Source organism: Rana temporaria, chromosome 1, assembly GCF_905171775.1.
Source record: "Rana temporaria chromosome 1, aRanTem1.1, whole genome shotgun sequence".
In the NCBI taxonomy this organism is placed as follows: Eukaryota; Metazoa; Chordata; class Amphibia; order Anura; family Ranidae; genus Rana; species Rana temporaria.
This window is the reverse complement of record NC_053489.1, coordinates 279,125-298,089: the sequence shown is the minus strand read 5'-3', so window position 1 is coordinate 298,089 and position 18,965 is coordinate 279,125. Positions and strand designations below refer to the sequence as shown.

The window sequence follows — 18,965 nt, the reverse complement described above, 5'->3', positions numbered from 1 at the left end:
TGGAGAGGCCAGAAGGGTCCCAGAGTCGGTTCTTGTAGAAGGGGGTTATATAGCCGGCCCATGGAGAGGCCAGAAGGGTCCCAGAGTCGGTTCTTGTAGAAGGAGGTTATATAGCCGGCCCCTGGAGAGGCCAGAAGGGTCCCAGAGTCAGTTATTGTAGAAGGGGGTTGTATAGCCGGCCCCTGGATAGACCAGAAGGGTCCCAGAGTCGGTTCTTGTAGAAGGGGGTTATATAGCCGGCCCCTGGAGAGGCCAGAAGGGTCCCAGAGTCGGTTCTTGTAGAAGGGGGTTATATAGCCGGCCCCTGGAGAGGCCAGAAGGGTCCCAGAGTCGGTTCTTGTAGAAGGGGGTTATATAGCCGGCCCCTGGAGGGGCCAGAAGGGTCCCAGAGACCATTCTTGTAGAAGGGGGTTATATAGCCGGCCCCTGGATAGGCCAGAAGGGTCCCAGAGTCGGTTCTTGTAGAAGGGGGTTATATAGCCGACCCCTGGGGAGGCCAGAAAGGTCCCGGAGTCGGTTCTTGTAGAAGGGGGTTATATAGCCGTCCCCTGGAGAGGCCAGAAGGGTCCCAGAGTCGGTTCTTGTAGAAGGGGGTTATATAGCCGGCCCCTGGAGAGGCCAGAAGGGTCCCAGAGTCGGTTCTTGTAGAAGGGGGTTATATAGCCGGCCCCTGGAGAGGCCAGAAGGGTCCCAGAGACCATTCTTGTAGAAGGGGGTTATATAGCCGGCCCCTGGAGATGCCAGAAGGGTCCCAGAGTCGGTTCTTGTAGAAGGGGGTTATATAGTCAGCCCCTGGAGAGGCCAGAAGGGTCCCAGAGACCATTCTTGTAGAAGGGGGTTATATAGCCGGCCCCTGGAGAGGCCAGAAGGGTCCCAGAGTCGGTTCTTGTAGAAGGGGGTTATATAGTCAGCCCCTGGAGAGGCCAGAAGGGTCCCAGAGTCGGTTCTTGTACAAGGGGGTTATATAGCCGGCCCCTGGAGAGGCCAGAAGGGTCCCAGAGACGGTTCTTGTAGAAGGGGGTTATATAGCCGGCCCCTGGATAGGCCAGAAAGGTCCCAGAGTCGGTTCTTGTAGAAGAGGGTTATATAGCCGGCCCCTGGAGAGGCCAGAAGGGTCCCAGAGTCGGTTCTTGTAGAAGGGGGTTATATAGCCGGCCCCTGGAGAGGCCAGAAGGGTCCCAGAGTCGGTTCTTGTAGAAGGGGGTTATATAGCCGGCCCCTGGAGAGGCCAGAAAGGTCCCAGAGTCGGTTCCTGTAGAAGAGGGTTATATAGCCGGCCCCTGGAGAGGCCAGAAGGGTCCCAGAGACGGTTCTTGTAGAAGGGGGTTATATAGCCGGCCCCTGGAGAGGCCAGAAGGGTCCCAGAGTCAGTTCTTGTAGAAGGGGGTTATATAGCCGGCCCCTGGAGAGGCCAGAAGGGTCCCAGAGTCAGTTCTTGTAGAAGGGGGTTATATAGCCGGCCCCTGGAGAGGCCAGAAGGGTCCCAGAGTCGGTTCTTGTAGAAGGGGGTTATATAGCCGGCCCCTGGATAGGCCAGAAGGGTCCCAGAGACCATTCTTGTAGAAGGGGTTCATATAGCCGACCCCTGGAGAGGCCAGAAGGGTCCCAGAGACCATTCTTGTAGAAGGGGTTCATATAGCCGACCCCTGGAGAGGCCAAAAGGGTCCCAGAGTCAGTTCTTGTAAAAGGGGGTAATATAGCTGGCCCTCTGAGAGCTAAGATGGGGCCAAGGCCTGAACTTGTAGATGGGAGTTATATAGCCGACCCTTGGGGAGCTCAGAGGGGTCCTGAATCCTGTTCTTGTAGAATGAGGTTATATAGCTGGGATTGGGGTCCGAAGGGAAGGGATCAGGGTCATGTTATAGAAGGGGTCTGATCTCCGGGGGATCGGGTCATGTTATAGAAGGGGTCTGATCTCCAGGGGATCGGGTCATGTTATAGAAGGGGTCTGATCTCCGGGGGATCGGGTCATGTTATAGAAGGGGTCTGATCTCTGGGGGATCGGGTCATGTTATAGAAGGGGTCTGATCTCCGGGGGATCGGGTCATGTTATAGAAGAAGTCTGATCTCCGGGGGGATCGGGTCATGTTATAGAAGGGGTCTGATCTCCGGGGATCGGGTCATGTTATAGAAGGGGTCTGATCTCCGGGGGATCAGGTCATGTTATAGAAGGGGTCTGATCTCCGGGGGATCGGGTCATGTTATAGAAGGGGTCTGATCTCCGGGGGATCGGGTCATGTTATAGAAGGGGTCTGATCTCCAGGGATCGGGTCATGTTATAGAAGAAGTCTGATCTCCGGGGATCGGGTCATGTTATAGAAGGGGTCTGATCTCCGGGGGATCGGGTCATGTTATAGAAGGGGTCTGATCTCCGGGGGATCAGGTCATGTTATAGAAGGGGTCTGATCTCCGGGGATCGGGTCATGTTATAGAAGGGGTCTGATCTCCGGGGGATCAGGTCATGTTATAGAAGGGGTCTGATCTCCGGGGGATCGGGTCATGTTATAGAAGGGGTCTGATCTCCGGGGGATCGGGTCATGTTATAGAAGGGGTCTGATCTCCAGGGATCGGGTCATGTTATAGAAGAAGTCTGATCTCCGGGGATCGGGTCATGTTATAGAAGGGGTCTGATCTCCAGGGACTCAGGATGAATCTATAGCCCCGGCATGGAGATTTCGTGGGTTGGTGATGGTTTTTCTCAGCTCTTGGTTAGTTCTGTATTATAGAAGACAAATGATCCATTGATAGAGATTCATTATTCACCCAGCTGGGCCTTTGTACCGTCTCCCGGCCTCTCCTGATACACGGGGGCGGACATGCTGGGACAGGAACACGCCGAGAACACGAACGTCAAATATGAGTCACAGCAGAGATCCCACCAAGTGGAAATCCTCTATGACCGGAATCATGACCGATCCCACCCCCGGGGGTGACAACAACTTCCTCCATGTTGGCATGCAGAGTGCAGCTCACAGCAGGGAGATTAGGGATGGAGAGTAGTAGGGGGGGGGCGGGAAGGTTCCACTCCTGAATGACCTGTTAATGATTGCTGCTCCCTCCTGCCAGGAATGCAGATACAGATTACAAATCTGCTCCGGCCTTCCTATAAACACCCTGCGGCCGCTTTATAAGAGCCGGAAATCGATCGTCGGCTGATATCAACTTCTATTTATCAAACTGTTCTCAGGAATTCCTCTAGTCATTGAGGTGAACCACACAGAGCATGACAGCGACGTACCACAAACGTCTCCGTACCACCAACGTCTCCGTACCACAAACGTCTCCGTACCACCAACGTCTCCGTACCACAAACGTCTCCGTACACCCAACCTTCACCCCTATAGGAGGTCACCGGACGCCCCGTTATCAAACCATGGCCATTAACGTGGAGTTGGCCCCCTTTTATGGACATCTCACCATTACACCTCATGTATACGGGCCTACAATAGACACAGACATTAATATAAATTGGGCCCCTCCTTGTAGATACCTGACCATTACACCTTAATGAACTCATCGAATGACCCATTCCAAAACCGTGACCCCTTTTATGGGGGTTACCCCCTTTGTAGACACCTGACCATCACATCTATGAGAGCTCATTGGACATCCCATTCCAAAACCATGACCATTATTATGGGGTTTACCCCCTTTGTAGACGCCTCACCACCATACCTATATGAGCTCATTGGACATCCTGTTAAAAACCATGACGTTGGCCCTTCTTTGTGGCCATCACACCAATATGAAATCAATGGACATCCCATTCCAAAAACCAAGACCATCAATGTGGAGTTGGCCCATTTTGTAGACACCTGACCATCATACCTACAATATATGAGCTCATCGGACGTCCCGTTATAAAACCATGGCCATTAACGTGGAGTTGGCCCCCTTTTATGGACATCTCACCATTACACCTCATGTATACGGGCCTACAATAGACACAGACATTAATATAAATTGGGCCCCCCTTTGTAGATACCTGACCATCACATCTATAAGAGCTCATTGGACATCCCATTCCAAAACCATGACCATGATTATGGGTTTACCCCCTTTGTAGACGCCTCACCACCATACCTATATGAGCTCATTGGGCATCCTGTTAAAAACCGTGACCGTTAATAAGAAGTTGGCCTTTCTTTGTGGCCATCACACCAATATGAAATCAATGGACATCCCATTCCAAAAACCAAGACCATTAATGTGGAGTTGGCCCACTTTGTAGACACCTGACCATCATACCTACAATATATGAGCTCATCGAACGTCCTATTATAAAACAATGGCCATTAACGTGGAGTTGGCCCCCTTTTATGGACATCTCACCATTACACCTCATGTATATGGGTTTATTGGACATCTTGTTAAAAACGTGACCGTTAATAAGGAGTTGGCCCTTCTTTGTGGCCATCACACCAATATGAAATCAATGGACATCCCATTCCAAAAACCAAGACCATTATCGTGGAGTTGGCCCACTTTGTAGACACCTGACCATCATACCTAGAGTATGTGAGCTCATTGGACATCCCGTTATAAAACCATGGCTATCATTGTGGAGTTGGTCCCCCTTTATGGGCTCATTGGACACCCCATTTTTAGACTATAGACATTGAAATGAAGCCGGCCCCTCTTTGAGGATACCGGACCAACACACCTATATGGGCTCATTGGACACCCCATTATAAAACCATGGCCAATATAATGGAGTTGGTCCCCTTTGTAGACACCTGACCATCATACCTACAGTATTAAAGATCATTGGACATCCCGTTCCAAAACCATGGCCATTAACATGGAGTTGGCCCCCTTTTATGGACATCTCACCATTACACCTAATGTATACGGGTTCATTGGACATCTTGTTAAAAACGTGACCGTTAATAAGGAGTTGGCCCTTCTTTGTGGCCATCACACCAATATGAAATCAATGGACATCCCATTCCAAAAACCAAGACCATCAATGTGGAGTTGGCCCACTTTGTAGACACCTGACCATCATACCTAGAGTATGTGAGCTCATTGGACATCCCATTATAAAACCATGGCCATTATTGTGGAGTTGGTCCCCCTATATGGGCTCATTGGACATAGTCTAGGTATGATGGTCAGGTGTCTACAAAGTGGGCTCCACGATATTGGTCTTGGTTTTTGGAACGGGATGTCCATTGATTTCATATTGGTGTGATGGCCACAAAGAAGGGCCAACTGACGTTTTGTAGATTTCTATAGTTTATGGCAATTAAAGAACATAGTCAAATAAAAACAAAAAAAATTGCACCCGGAGTTCCACTTTAAGTGCAACGAAAATACGGGATCGTCTAATACTGGAAGCTGCTCAGGGATGTGACCGAGTCACGTAGTAATAATGAATGGGATTCTACAAAAACACCGACAAGAGTGAACAAGTCCTAATCCCAACCAATCATAATAAAAAATACGCGCGAGTCACACCTCTACCCTCCACCGCACTCAGGACCCGGTGACATCATCGTGTGTGCCGCAATCTACGGGAGGGGGGGGGGGGGGGGAGTAACAGCTAAATCTAAAGTCTGTGCCGTCCTATACAGAAGTTACTGAATAGTCCAACTGTCCAGCTACTGCAATCTGCACCACACATGAACAGCACTCAGACCTGAACATACTGATCATTACCCCCCCCCCCCATTACTCCGCCCCCCCATTACTCCGCCCCCCCAGTGATAATACAGATTAGTCTCTGGTGGAAGCTTCTGTCTCCAGATAGGATTAGTAAATTACTGGAGAGGTTAATTAATGTTAGAGGGAAGGAAAATCCATTATACAAGTTCAGATACGAGGGGGGGGGGGGGTTATGTGTAAGAGTCTACTCATTGGTTATGAGGGGTTCCCACCACCCCTGTGCTGAGTTCCCGGATCTGTACACCCGCTGTGCCCATTATGAGGGGTTCCCACCATCCCTGTGCTGAGTTCCGGGTCTGTACACCCGCTGTGCCCATTATGAGGGGTTCCCACCATCCCTGTGCTGAGTTCCCTGGTCTGTACACCCGTTGTGCCCATTATGAGGGGTTCCCACCATCCCTGTGCTGAGTTCCCGGGTCTGTACACCCGCTGTGCCCATTATGAGGGGTTCCCACCATCCCTGTGCTGAGTTCCCAGGTCTGTACCCCCCGCTGTGCCCATTATGAGGGGTTCCCACCATCCCTGTGCTGAGTTCCCGGGTCTGTACACCCGCTGTGCCCATTATGAGGGGTTCCCACCATCCCTGTGCTGAGTTCCCGGGTCTGTACACCCGCTGTGCCCCATTATGAGGGGTTCCCACCATCCCTGTGCTGAGTTCCCGGGTCTGTACACCCGCTGTGCCCCATTATGAGGGGTTCCCACCATCCCTGTGCTGAGTGTAGATTTGCCATAAAACATACACAATGATGAGTGTGAGAAGCCCTCACATTATAAATGGGTTCATACCTGGGGGGTGTCGATGAACATACTCCTCCGGAATCGCCCCCTCCGGATCTCCATCTCCAGGGCGGAACATCGGGCCACTGTGACCCGGGTGCGGTGGTTCCGGCAAAACATGGTCAGAATGGGGAAAAAAAAGATTTTAATCCAGAGCAGGAAAATGGATCCAGAATCTGGAGTGGCGCCAATCTCCAGGAATCTTCCCAATCAATCAACCAGATCCAAATTTTTAGGTATCCACCAAAGTAGCAGACATTATGCCATGCGACTCTTCCAGAAACCCGTTCATTCAGAACCAAGTCAGGACTCTCCTATGTCCAACAAGGTCTATGATCTCCGAAAACCTGAAACCTCCACGATTTGGCTTATCCGGACCAGATCAGAACTCTCATGTGTTCACCAAGGTGATCAGAACCCTCCCGTGTCCACCAAGGTGATCAGAACTCTCCTGTGTCCACCAAGGTGATCAGAACTCTCCCTTGTCCACCAAGGTGATCAGAACCCTCCCGTGTCCACCAAGATGATCAGAACCTTCCCGTGTCCACCAAGGTGATCAGAACCTTCCCGTGTCCACCAAGGTGATCAGAACTCTCCCGTGTCCACCAAGGTGATCAGAACTCTCCTGTGTCCACCAAGATTATCAGAACTCTCCCGTGTCCACCAAGATTATCAGAACTCTCCCGTGTCCACCAAGATTATCAGAGCTCTCCCGTGTCCACCAAGATTATCAGAACTCTCCCGTGTCCACCAAGGTGATCAGAACTCTCCCCTGTCCACCAAGATTATCAGAACTCTCCCCTGTCCACCAAGATTATCAGAACTCTCCCGTGTCCACCAAGATTATCAGAACTCTCCCGTGTCCACCAAGATTATCAGAGCTCTCCCGTGTCCACCAAGATTATCAGAACTCTCCCGTGTCCACCAAGGTGATCAGAACTCTCCCCTGTCCACCAAGATTATCAGAACTCTCCCGTGTCCACCAAGGTGATCAGAACTTTCCCGTGTCCACCAAGATGATCAGAACTCTCCCATGTCCACCAAGGTGATCAGAACTCTACTGTGTCCACCAAGGTCCCAGATCAGCAGCAACTCAATTCTTCCAGGAATTCAGGAGGACCCAATTAGAACTTCACCAAGGTCCACCAAGGTTCTGGATCTCCAGAAATCAAAAGCTTCCAAGAATCTTCTTACTCAGAACCAGATCCAAACGTTTCCGTGTCCTCCAACATAACAGATGTTCAGCAATTCAATCCTTCCATGAGTCTGCAGCACAATCCGAATCGGATCAGAACTTCCCCATGTCAAACAAGGTGACAGATCAGCAGCAACCCGACTCTTCCAAGAATCTTCTCATTCGGAACCAGGTCCAATCTTTTCCTTGTTCTCCGAGGTGTCGGAACTCCAGAAATCAGACTCTTCCAGGAGTCGGCTCATTCGGATCCAGATCTACATCCAGAGCCTTCCTGATCCCTGAACAATCCCCACTCCCTGCCCCCGCCTCTCTCTGCTCTGACTTGTTCATTCTTGATGTCTCTCAGCGGGATGCCAGGAACTCTCAGAGTCCCTCCCCCGTACTTCTGTAACCCAACCTCCCAATGTCACTTCTCCTCCAAATCCCGTCTACGAGACGTCTCCTTCCCTCTCCGACTGTCACTTCTCCACCAAATCCCTTCTACGAGACGTCTCCTTCCCTCTCCGACTGTCACTTCTCCTCCAAATCCCGTCTACGAGACATCTCCTTCCCTCTCCGACTGTCACTTCTCCTCCAAATCCCTTCTACGAGACGTCTACTTCCCTCTCTGACTGTCACTTCTCCTCCAAATCCCTTCTACGAGACGTCTCCTTCCCTCTCCGACTGTCACTTCTCCTCCAAACCCTTCTACGAGACGTCTCCTTCCCTCTCTGACTGTCACTTCTCCTCAAAATCCCGTCTACGAGACGTCTCCTTCCCTCTCTGACTGTCACTTCTCCTCCAAACCCCTTCTACGAGACGTCTCCTTCCCTCTCTGACTGTCACTTCTCCTCAAAATTCCGTCTACGAGACGTCTCCTTCACTCTCCGACTGTCACTTCTCCTCCAAACCCCTTCTACGAGACGTCTCCTTCCCTCTCTGACTGTCACTTCTCCTCCAAATCCCGTCTCCGAGACATCTCCTTCACTCTCTGGCTGTCACTTCTCCTCCAAATCCCTTCTATGAGACATCTCCTTCACTCTCTGACTGTCACTTCTCCTCCAAATCCCGTCTACGAGACGTCTCCTTCCCTCTCTGACTGTCACTTCTCCTCCAAATCCCGTCTACGAGACGTCTCCTTCCCTCTCCGACTGTCACTTCTCCTCCAAACCCCGTCTACGAGACGTCTCCTTCCCTCTCTGACTGTCACTTCTCCTCCAAATCCCTTCTAGGAGACGTCTCCTTCCCTCTCCGACTGTCACTTCTCCTCCAAACCCCGTCTACGAGACATCTCCTTCCCTCTCTGACTGTCACTTCTCCTCCAAATCCCTTCTACGAGACGTCTTCTTCCCTCTCTGACTGTCACTTCTCCACCAAATCCCTTCTACGAGACATCTCCTTCCCTCTCTGGCTGTCACTTCTCCTCCAAACCCTTCTACGAGACGTCTCCTTCCCTCTCTGTCACTTCTCCACCAAATCCCTTCTACGAGACGTCTCCTTCCCTCTCTGACTGTCACTTCTCCTCCAAATCCCGTCTACGAGACATCTCCTTCACTCTCTGGCTGTCACTTCTCCTCCAAATCCCTTCTACGAGACGTCTCCTTCCCTCTCTGACTGTCACTTCTCCTCCAAATCCTTCTACGAGACGTCTCCTTCCCTCTCCGACTGTCACTTCTCCAAATCCCTTCTACGAGACGTCTCCTTCCCTCTCCAACTGTCACTTCTCCACCAAATCCCTTCTATGAGACGTCTCCTTCCCTCTCTGACTGTCACTTCTCCTCCAAATCCCTTCTACGAGACGTCTCCTTCCCTCTCCGACTGTCACTTCTCCTCCAAATCCCGTCTACGAGACGTCTCCTTCACTCTCCAACTGTCACTTCTCCACCAAGGTGATGTCTCCTCTCTATAGACTGTCATTGACTGTCTGGTGATGTCTCCTCTCTATAGACTGCCCCTGACTGTCTCTCTATGGCGCTGAAATCTCCTCTCTATAGACTGTTCCTGACTGTCTCTCTATAGAGGTGATGTCTCCTCGCTATGGACGGTCTGTGACTGTCTCTCTATAGAGATGATGTCTACTCTCTATAGACCGTCCCTGACTGTCTCTCTATAGAGGTGATGTCTCCTCTCTATAGACCGTCCCTGACTGTCTCTCTATAGAGGTGATGTCTCCTCTCTATAGACCGTCTCCCTGACTGTCTCTCTATAGAGTTGAAGTCTCCTCTCTATAGACCGTCCCTGACTGTCTCTCTATAGAGGTGATGTCTCCTCTCTGTAGACCGTCCCTGACTGTCTCTCTATAGAGGTGATGTCTCCTCTTTATAGACCGTCCCTTACTGTCTCTCTATAGAGGTGATGTCTTCTCTCTATAGACTGTCCCTGACTGTCTCTCTATAGAGGTGATGTCTACTCTCTATAGACTGTCCCTGACTGTCTCTCTATAGAGTTGATGACTCCTCTCTATAGACTGTCCCTGACTGTCTCTCTATAGAGGTGATGACTCCTCTCTATAGACTGTCCCTCTATAGAGGTGATGTCTTCTCTCTATTGACTGCCCCTGACTGTCTCTCTATAGAGGTGATGTCTCCTCTCTATAGACTGTCCCTGACTGTCTCTCTATAGAGGTGATGTCTCCTCTCTATAGACTGTCCCTGACTGTCTCTCTATAGAGGTGATGTCTCCTCTCTAGAGACTGTCCCTGACTGTCTCTCTATAGAGGTGATGTCTCCTCTCTATAGACTGTCCCTGACTGTCTCTCTATAGAGGTGATGTCTCCTCTCTATAGACTGTCCCTGACTGTCTCTCTATAGAGTTGATGACTCCTCTCTATAGACCGTCCCTGACTGTCTCTCTATAGAGTTGATGACTCCTCTCTATAGACCGTCCCTGACTGTCTCTCTATAGAGGTGATGTCTCCTCTCTATAGACTGTCTCTCTATAGAGGTGATGACTCCTCTCTATAGACCGTCCCTGACTGTCTCTCTATAGAGGTGATGTCTTCTCTCTATTGACTGCCCCTGACTGTCTCTCTATAGAGGTGATGTCTCCTCTCTATAGACTGTCCCTGACTGTCTCTCTATAGAGGTGATGTCTCCTCTCTATAGACTGTCCCTGACTGTCTCTCTATAGAGGTGATGTCTCCTCTCTAGAGACTGTCCCTGACTGTCTCTCTATAGAGGTGATGTCTCCTCTCTATAGACTGTCCCTGACTGTCTCTCTATAGAGGTGATGTCTCCTCTCTATAGACTGTCCCTGACTGTCTCTCTATAGAGTTGATGACTCCTCTCTATAGACCGTCCCTGACTGTCTCTCTATAGAGTTGATGACTCCTCTCTATAGACCGTCCCTGACTGTCTCTCTATAGAGGTGATGTCTCCTCTCTATAGACTGTCTCTCTATAGAGTTGATGACTCCTCTCTATAGACCGTCCCTGACTGTCTCTCTATAGAGTTGATGACTCCTCTCTATAGACCGTCCCTGACTGTCTCTCTATAGAGGTGATGTCTCCTCTCTATAGACTGTCTCTCTATAGAGGTGATGACTCCTCTCTATAGACCGTCCCTGACTGTCTCTCTATAGAGGTGATGTCTCCTCTCTATAGACTGTCTCTCTATAACGTTGACATCTCATCTCTATAGACTGTCCCTGACGGTCTCTCTATAGAGGTAAGTACTTTTCTTTGACACTCTCTCTCGGGGTCCATATGATGCGGAGGAGGAGTTCTTGGAAGAATTGGGATCTGGAATAATTCGGGATGCGAGGATCACGCTGACAATGTGCGGAATATGTTAAGTATGTAGAAGAGTCGGAGTCTCTCCCGGAGTCTGGATCCCGTCCATGGACTGGACCACCCAGGAGACCATCTACCCACCATGTACCTACCTATCATGTACCTACCTTACCCCGACTCCCAGTACATGGCAAAGGTCCAGCTACCTCTGCATATCGGTAGAACTTTCCGATGTGTATACAATGTATTGAATGTTGTTTACAAGGCTCAGCCTATTAAAGGGGTCACCAGTCTGGCCCCCCAGTACACACCTCCCCCTCTCTTCATAGGCAGTCCATAAGCTCAGCCTATTAAAGGGGTCACCAGTCTGGCCACCCAGTACACACCTCCCCCTCTCCTCATAGGCAGTCCATAAGCTCAGCCTATTAAAGGGGTCACCAGTCTGGCCCCCCAGTACACACCACCCCCTCTCTTCATACAGTCCATAAGCTCAGCCTATTAAAGGGGTCACCAGTCTGGCCCCCCAGTACACACCTCCCCCTCTCTTCATGGACAGTCCATAAGCTCAGCCTATTAAAGGGGTCACCAGTCTGGCCCCCCAGTACACACCACCCCCTCTCTTCATACAGTCCATAAGCTCAGCCTATTAAAGGGGTCACCAGTCTGGCCCCCCAGTACACACCTCCCCCCTCTCTTCATGGGCAGTCCATAAGCTCAGCCTATTAAAGGGATCACCAGTCTGGCCCCCCAGTACACACCTCTACCTCTCTTCATAGGCAGTCCATAAGCTCAGCCTATTAAAGGGGTCACCAGTCTGCCCCCCCAGTACACACCTCCCCCTCTCTTCATAGGCAGTCCATAAGCTCAGCCTATTAAAGGGGTCACCAGTCTGGCCCCCCAGTACACACCTCCCCCTCTCTTCATGGGCAGTCCATAAGCTCAGCCTATTAAAGGGGTCACCAGTCTGGCCCCCCAGTACACACCTCCCCCTCTCTTCATGGGCAGTCCATAAGCTCAGCCTATTAAAGGGGTCACCAGTCTGGCCCCCCCAGTACACACCTCCCCCCTATCTTCATAGGCAGTCCATAAGCTCAGCCTATTAAAGGGGTCACCAGTCTGGCCCCCCAGTACACACCTCCCCCTCTCTTCATAGGCAGTCCATAAGCTCAGCCTATTAAAGTGGTCACCAGTCTGGCCCCCCAGTACACACCTCCCCCACTCTTCATAGGCAGTCCATAAGCTCAGCCTATTAAAGGGGTCACCAGTCTGGCCCCCCAGTACACACCTCCCCCCTCTCTTCATGGGCAGTCCATAAGCTCAGCCTATTAAAGGGGTCACCAGTCTGGCCCCCCAGTACACACCTCCCCCCTCTCTTCATAGGCAGTCCATAAGCTCAGCCTATTAAAGGGGTCACCAGTCTGGCCCCCCAGTACACACCTCCCCCTCTCTTCATAGGCAGTCCATAAGCTCAGCCTATTAAAGGGGTCACCAGTCTGGCCCCCCACTACACACCTCTACCTCTTTTCATGGGCAGTCCATAAGCTCAGCCTATTAAAGGGGTCACCAGTCTGGCCCCCCACTACACACCTCTACCTCTTTTCATGGGCAGTCCATAAGCTCAGCCTATTAAAGGGGTCACCAGTCTGGCCCCCCAGTACACACCTCCCCCTCTCTTCATAGGCAGTCCATAAGCTCAGCCTATTAAAGGTGTCACCAGTCTGGCCCCCCCCCAGTACACACCTCCCCCCTCTCCTCATAGGCAGTCCATAAGTTCAGCCTATTAAAGGGGTCACCAGTCTGGCCCCCTAGTACACACCTCCCCCTCTCTTCATAGGCAGTCCATTAGCTCAGCCTATTAAAGGGGTCACCAGTCTGGCCCCCCCAGTACACACCTCCCCCCTCTCTTCATAGGCAGTCCATAAGCTCAGCCTATTAAAGGGGTCACCAGTCTGCCCCCCCAGTACACACCTCCCCCTCTCTTCATAGGCAGTCCATTAGCTCAGCCTATTAAAGGGGTCACCAGTCTGGCCCCCCCAGTACACACCTCCCCCCTCTCTTCATAGGCAGTCCATAAGCTCAGCCTATTAAAGGGGTCACCAGTCTGGCCCCCCCCCCGGTACACACCTCCCCCTCTCTTCATAGGCAGTCCATTAGCTCAGCCTATTAAAGGGGTCACCAGTCTGGCCCCCCCAGTACACACCTCCCCCCTCTCTTCATAGGCAGTCCATAAGCTCAGCCTATTAAAGGGGTCCCCAGTCTGGCCCCCCCAGTACACACCTCCCCCTCTCTTCATAGGCAGTCCATAAGCTCAGCCTATTAAAGGGGTCACCAGTCTGGCCCCCCAGTACACACCTCCCCCCTCTCTTCATGGGCAGTCCATAAGCTCAGCCTATTAAAGGGGTCGCCAGTCTGGCCCCCCAGTACACACCGCCTCCTCTCCTCATGGGCAGTCCATAAGCTCAGCCTATTAAAGGGGTCACCAGTCTGGCCCACAAGTACATACCTCTCCCTCTCTTCATGGGCAGTCCATAAACTCAGCCTATTAAAGGGGTCACCAGTCTGGCCCCCCAGTACACACCTCCCCCCTCTCTTCATGGGCAGTCCATAAGCTCAGCCTTGGTGTATGAGATTGGTGAGACACGCTGTGTCCAGGTCTTGGGGGTCCTTGTGTGGTCACCGGGAGGGAATGGAGGGGAATCTCAGAGGGGTTCAAAACCTTCCACCATCCATCCAAACCTAAAACTTGGGGTCGGAGTTCCTCTATAAAGAAGAAGGTTTTCTCTGTGCGGTAAGATGGGAATCACGAGGATCCTATTAAAGGGGTCACCAGTCTGGCCCCCCAGTATACACCTCCCCCCTCTCTTCATGGGCAGTCCATAAGCTCAGCCTATTAAAGGGGTCACCAGTCTGGCCCCCCAGTACACACCTCCCCCTCTCTTCATAGGCAGTCCATAAGCTCAGCCTATTAAAGGGGTCACCAGTCTGGCCCCCCAGTACACACCTCCCCCTCTCTTCATAGGCAGTCCATAAGCTCAGCCTATTAAAGGGGTCACCAGTCTGGCCCCCCAGTACACACCTCCCCCTCTCTTCATAGGCAGTCCATAAGCTCAGCCTATTAAAGGGGTCACAAGTCTGGACCCCCAGTACACACCTCCCCCTCTCTTCATGGGCAGTCCATAAGCTCAGCCTATTAAAGGGGTCACCAGTCTGGCCCCCCAGTACACACCTCCCCCCTCTCTTCATGGGCAGTCCATAAGCTCAGCCTATTAAAGGGGTCACCAGTCTGGCCCCCCCAGTACACATCTCCCCCTCTCTTCATGGGCAGTCCATAAGCTCAGCCTATTAAAGGGGTCACCAGTCTGGCCCCCCCAGTACACACCTCCCCCTCTCTTCATAGGCAGTCCATAAGCTCAGCCTATTAAAGGGGTCACCAGTCTGGCCCCCCCAGTACACACCTCCCCCTCTCTTCATGGGCAGTCCATAAGCTTGGCCTATTAAAGGGGTCACCAGTCTGGCCCCCCCAGTACACACCTCCCCCTCTCTTCATAGGCAGTCCATAAGCTCAGCCTATTAAAGGGGTCACCAGTCTGGCCCCCCAGTACACACCTCCCCCTCTCTTCATGGGCAGTCCATAAGCTTGGCCTATTAAAGGGGTCACCAGTCTGGCCCCCCAGTACACACCTCCCCCTCTCTTCATGGGCAGTCCATAAGCTTGGCCTATTAAAGGGGTCACCAGTCTGGCCCCCCAGTACATACCTCCCCCCTCTCTTCATAGGCAGTCCATAAGCTCAGCCTATTAAAGGGGTCACCAGTCTGGCCCCCCAGTACACACCTTCCCTCTCCTCATAGGCAGTCCATAAGCTCAGTCTATTAAAGGGGTCACCAGTCTGGCCCCCCAGTACACACCTCCCCCCTCTCTTCATGGGCAGTCCATAAGCTCAGCCTTGGTGTATGAGATTGGTGAGACACGCTGTGTCCAGGTCTTGGGGGTCCTTGTGTGGTCACCGGGAGGGAATGGAGGGGAATCTCAGAGGGGTTCAAAACCTTCCACCATCCATCCAAACCTAAAACTTGGGGTCGGAGTTCCTCTATAAAGAAGAAGGTTTTCTCTGTGCGGTAAGATGGGAATCACGAGGATCCTATTAAAGGGGTCACCAGTCTGGCCCCCCAGTATACACCTCCCCCCTCTCTTCATGGGCAGTCCATAAGCTCAGCCTATTAAAGGGGTCACCAGTCTGGCCCCCCAGTACACACCTCCCCCTCTCTTCATAGGCAGTCCATAAGCTCAGCCTATTAAAGGGGTCACCAGTCTGGCCCCCCAGTACACACCTCCCCCTCTCTTCATAGGCAGTCCATAAGCTCAGCCTATTAAAGGGGTCACCAGTCTGGCCCCCCAGTACACACCTCCCCCTCTCTTCATAGGCAGTCCATAAGCTCAGCCTATTAAAGGGGTCACAAGTCTGGACCCCCAGTACACACCTCCCCCTCTCTTCATGGGCAGTCCATAAGCTCAGCCTATTAAAGGGGTCACCAGTCTGGCCCCCCAGTACACACCTCCCCCCTCTCTTCATGGGCAGTCCATAAGCTCAGCCTATTAAAGGGGTCACCAGTCTGGCCCCCCCAGTACACACCTCCCCCTCTCTTCATGGGCAGTCCATAAGCTCAGCCTATTAAAGGGGTCACCAGTCTGGCCCCCCCAGTACACACCTCCCCCTCTCTTCATAGGCAGTCCATAAGCTCAGCCTATTAAAGGGGTCACCAGTCTGGCCCCCCCAGTACACACCTCCCCCTCTCTTCATGGGCAGTCCATAAGCTTGGCCTATTAAAGGGGTCACCAGTCTGGCCCCCCCAGTACACACCTCCCCCTCTCTTCATAGGCAGTCCATAAGCTCAGCCTATTAAAGGGGTCACCAGTCTGGCCCCCCAGTACACACCTCCCCCTCTCTTCATGGGCAGTCCATAAGCTTGGCCTATTAAAGGGGTCACCAGTCTGGCCCCCCAGTACACACCTCCCCCTCTCTTCATGGGCAGTCCATAAGCTTGGCCTATTAAAGGGGTCACCAGTCTGGCCCCCCAGTACATACCTCCCCCCTCTCTTCATAGGCAGTCCATAAGCTCAGCCTATTAAAGGGGTCACCAGTCTGGCCCCCCAGTACACACCGCCTCCTCTCTTCATTGGCAGTCCATAAGCTCAGCCTATTAAAGGGGTCACCAGTCTGCCCCCCCCCAGTACACACCTCCCCCCTCTCTTCATGGGCAGTCCATAAGCTCAGCCTATTAAAGGGGTCACCAGTCTGGCCCCCCAGTACACACCTCCCCCCTCTCTTCATGGGCAGTCCATAAGCTCAGCCTATTAAAGGGGTCACCAGTCTGGCCCCCCCAGTACACACCTTCCCTCTCCTCATAGGCAGTCCATAAGCTCAGTCTATTAAAGGGGTCACCAGTCTGGCCCCCCAGTACACACCTCCCCCTATCTTCATGGGCAGTCCATAAGCTCAGCCTTGGTGTATGAGATTGGTGGGACACGCCGTGTCCAGGTCTTGGGGGTCCTTGTGTGGTCACCGGGAGGGAATGGAGGGGAACCTCAGATGGGTTCAAAACCTTCCACCATCTATCCAAATCTAAAACTTTGGGTCGGAGTTCCTCTTTACAGAAGAAGGTTTTCTTTATGGGAATCACGAGGATCCGCCCCCCGCCCCCGTCCTCCATCCAGCGAAGGTCCACCTCAGACTTATCTCAAGGACACGGAGTAGAAGGTCGGTGTCGGCAGAAAATGGTTTAAAGTGGTTTGTGAGGTTCTCGGAGGAACGTCTTTGCATTATAGATGGAGCAGAATGGAAGACGCCTCCACGACAGATACCGGAAACGCTCGGAGCAATTAAACACTCAGAGTCTGGGAGAGAGCCAGATCCAGATGGTCACAAGACGGAGAATCTTCCCCACACACAAGAATATAACTCCTTCCTTCCCGGAGAGAGATGGGGGATAATATACCAGGAGCCTGGAAATTCTGGGCCAATCCAGGTCTGATCAATGCCACGAGTCCACCCAATCATGGTACAATCCAGGTCCGATCAATGCCACGAGTCCACACATCATGGTACAATCCAGGTCTGATCAATGCCACGAGTCCACACATCACGGTACAATCTGGGGTCCGATCAATGCCACGAGTCCACACATCATGGTACAATCTGGGGTCTGTTCAATGCCACGAGTCCACACATCATGGTACAATCCGGGGTCCGATCAATGCCACGAGTCCACACATCATGGTACAATCCGGGGTCCGATCAATGCAACGAGTCCACACATCATGGTACAATCTGAGGTCTGATCAATGCCACGAGTCCACACATCATGGTACAATCTGGGGTCCGATCAATGCCACGAGTCCACACATCATGGTACAATCTGGGGTCCGATCAATGCCACGAGTCCACACATCATGGTACAATCCAGGTCTGATCAATGCCACAAGTCCACACATCATGGAACAATCCAGGTCCGATCAATTCCACGAGTCCACACATCATGGAACAATCCAGGTCCGATCAATGCCACGAGTCTAAACATCATGATACAATCTGGGGTCCGATCAATGCCACAAGTCCACACATCATGGTACAATCCAGGTCTGATCAATGCAACGAGTCCACCCAATCGTGGTACAATCTGGGGTCCGATCAATGCCACGAGTCCACACATCATGGTACAATCCAGGTCCGATCAATGCCACGAGTCCACACATCATGGTACAATCCAGGTCCGATCAATGCCACGAGTCCACACATCATGGTACAATCCAGGTCCGATCAATGCCACGAGTCCACACATCATGGTACAATCCGGGGTCCGATCAATGCCACGATTCCACACATCATGGTACAATCCAGGTCCGATCAATGCCACGAGTCCACCCAATCATGGTACAATCTGGGGTCCGATCAATGCCACGAGTCCACCCAATCATGGTACAATCTGGGGTCCGATCAATGCCACGAGTCCACACATCATGGTACAATCTGGGGTCCGATCAATGCCACGAGTCCACACATCATAGTACAATACAGGTCTGATCAATTCCACGAGTCCACACATCATGGTACAATCTGGGGTCCGATCAATGCCACGAGTCCACACATCATGGTACAATCTGGGGTCCGATTAATGCCACGAGTCCACACATCATGGTACAATCTGGGGTCCGATCAATGCCACGAGTCCACACATCATGGTACAATCCAGGGTCCGATCAATGCCACGAGTCCACACATCATGGTACAATCTGGGGTCCGATCAATGCCACGAGTCCACACATCATGGTACAATCCAGGTCTGATCAATTCCACGAGTCCACACATCATGGTACAATCTGGGGTCCGATCAATGCCACGAGTCCACACATCATGGTACAATCTGGGGTCCGATTAATGCCACGAGTCCACACATCATGGTACAATCTGGGGTCCGATCAATGCCACGAGTCCACACATCATGGAACAATCTGGGGTCCGATCAATGCCACGAGTCCATTCATTATGGTACAATCCAGGTCTGATCAATGCCACAAGTCCACCCAATCATGGAACAATCTGGGGTCCGATCAATGCCACG

At 52.0% G+C, this 18,965-nt stretch overlaps 1 protein-coding gene across 1 annotated transcript in view; it reads right to left on the bottom strand.

Annotated features, from left to right (window-relative positions):
• Positions 1 to 8,459, bottom strand: part of RTKN (rhotekin) — a 102,318-nt gene extending 93,859 nt beyond the window's left edge. Inside the window, exon 1 of the mRNA XM_040328972.1 lies at positions 6,454 to 8,459. Coding sequence (XP_040184906.1) covers positions 6,454 to 6,564 — 111 coding nt within the window. The 5' untranslated portion in view covers positions 6,565 to 8,459. The remainder of the gene's footprint in view (positions 1 to 6,453) is intronic.
• Between the last annotated feature and the right edge of the window lie 10,506 nt (positions 8,460 to 18,965).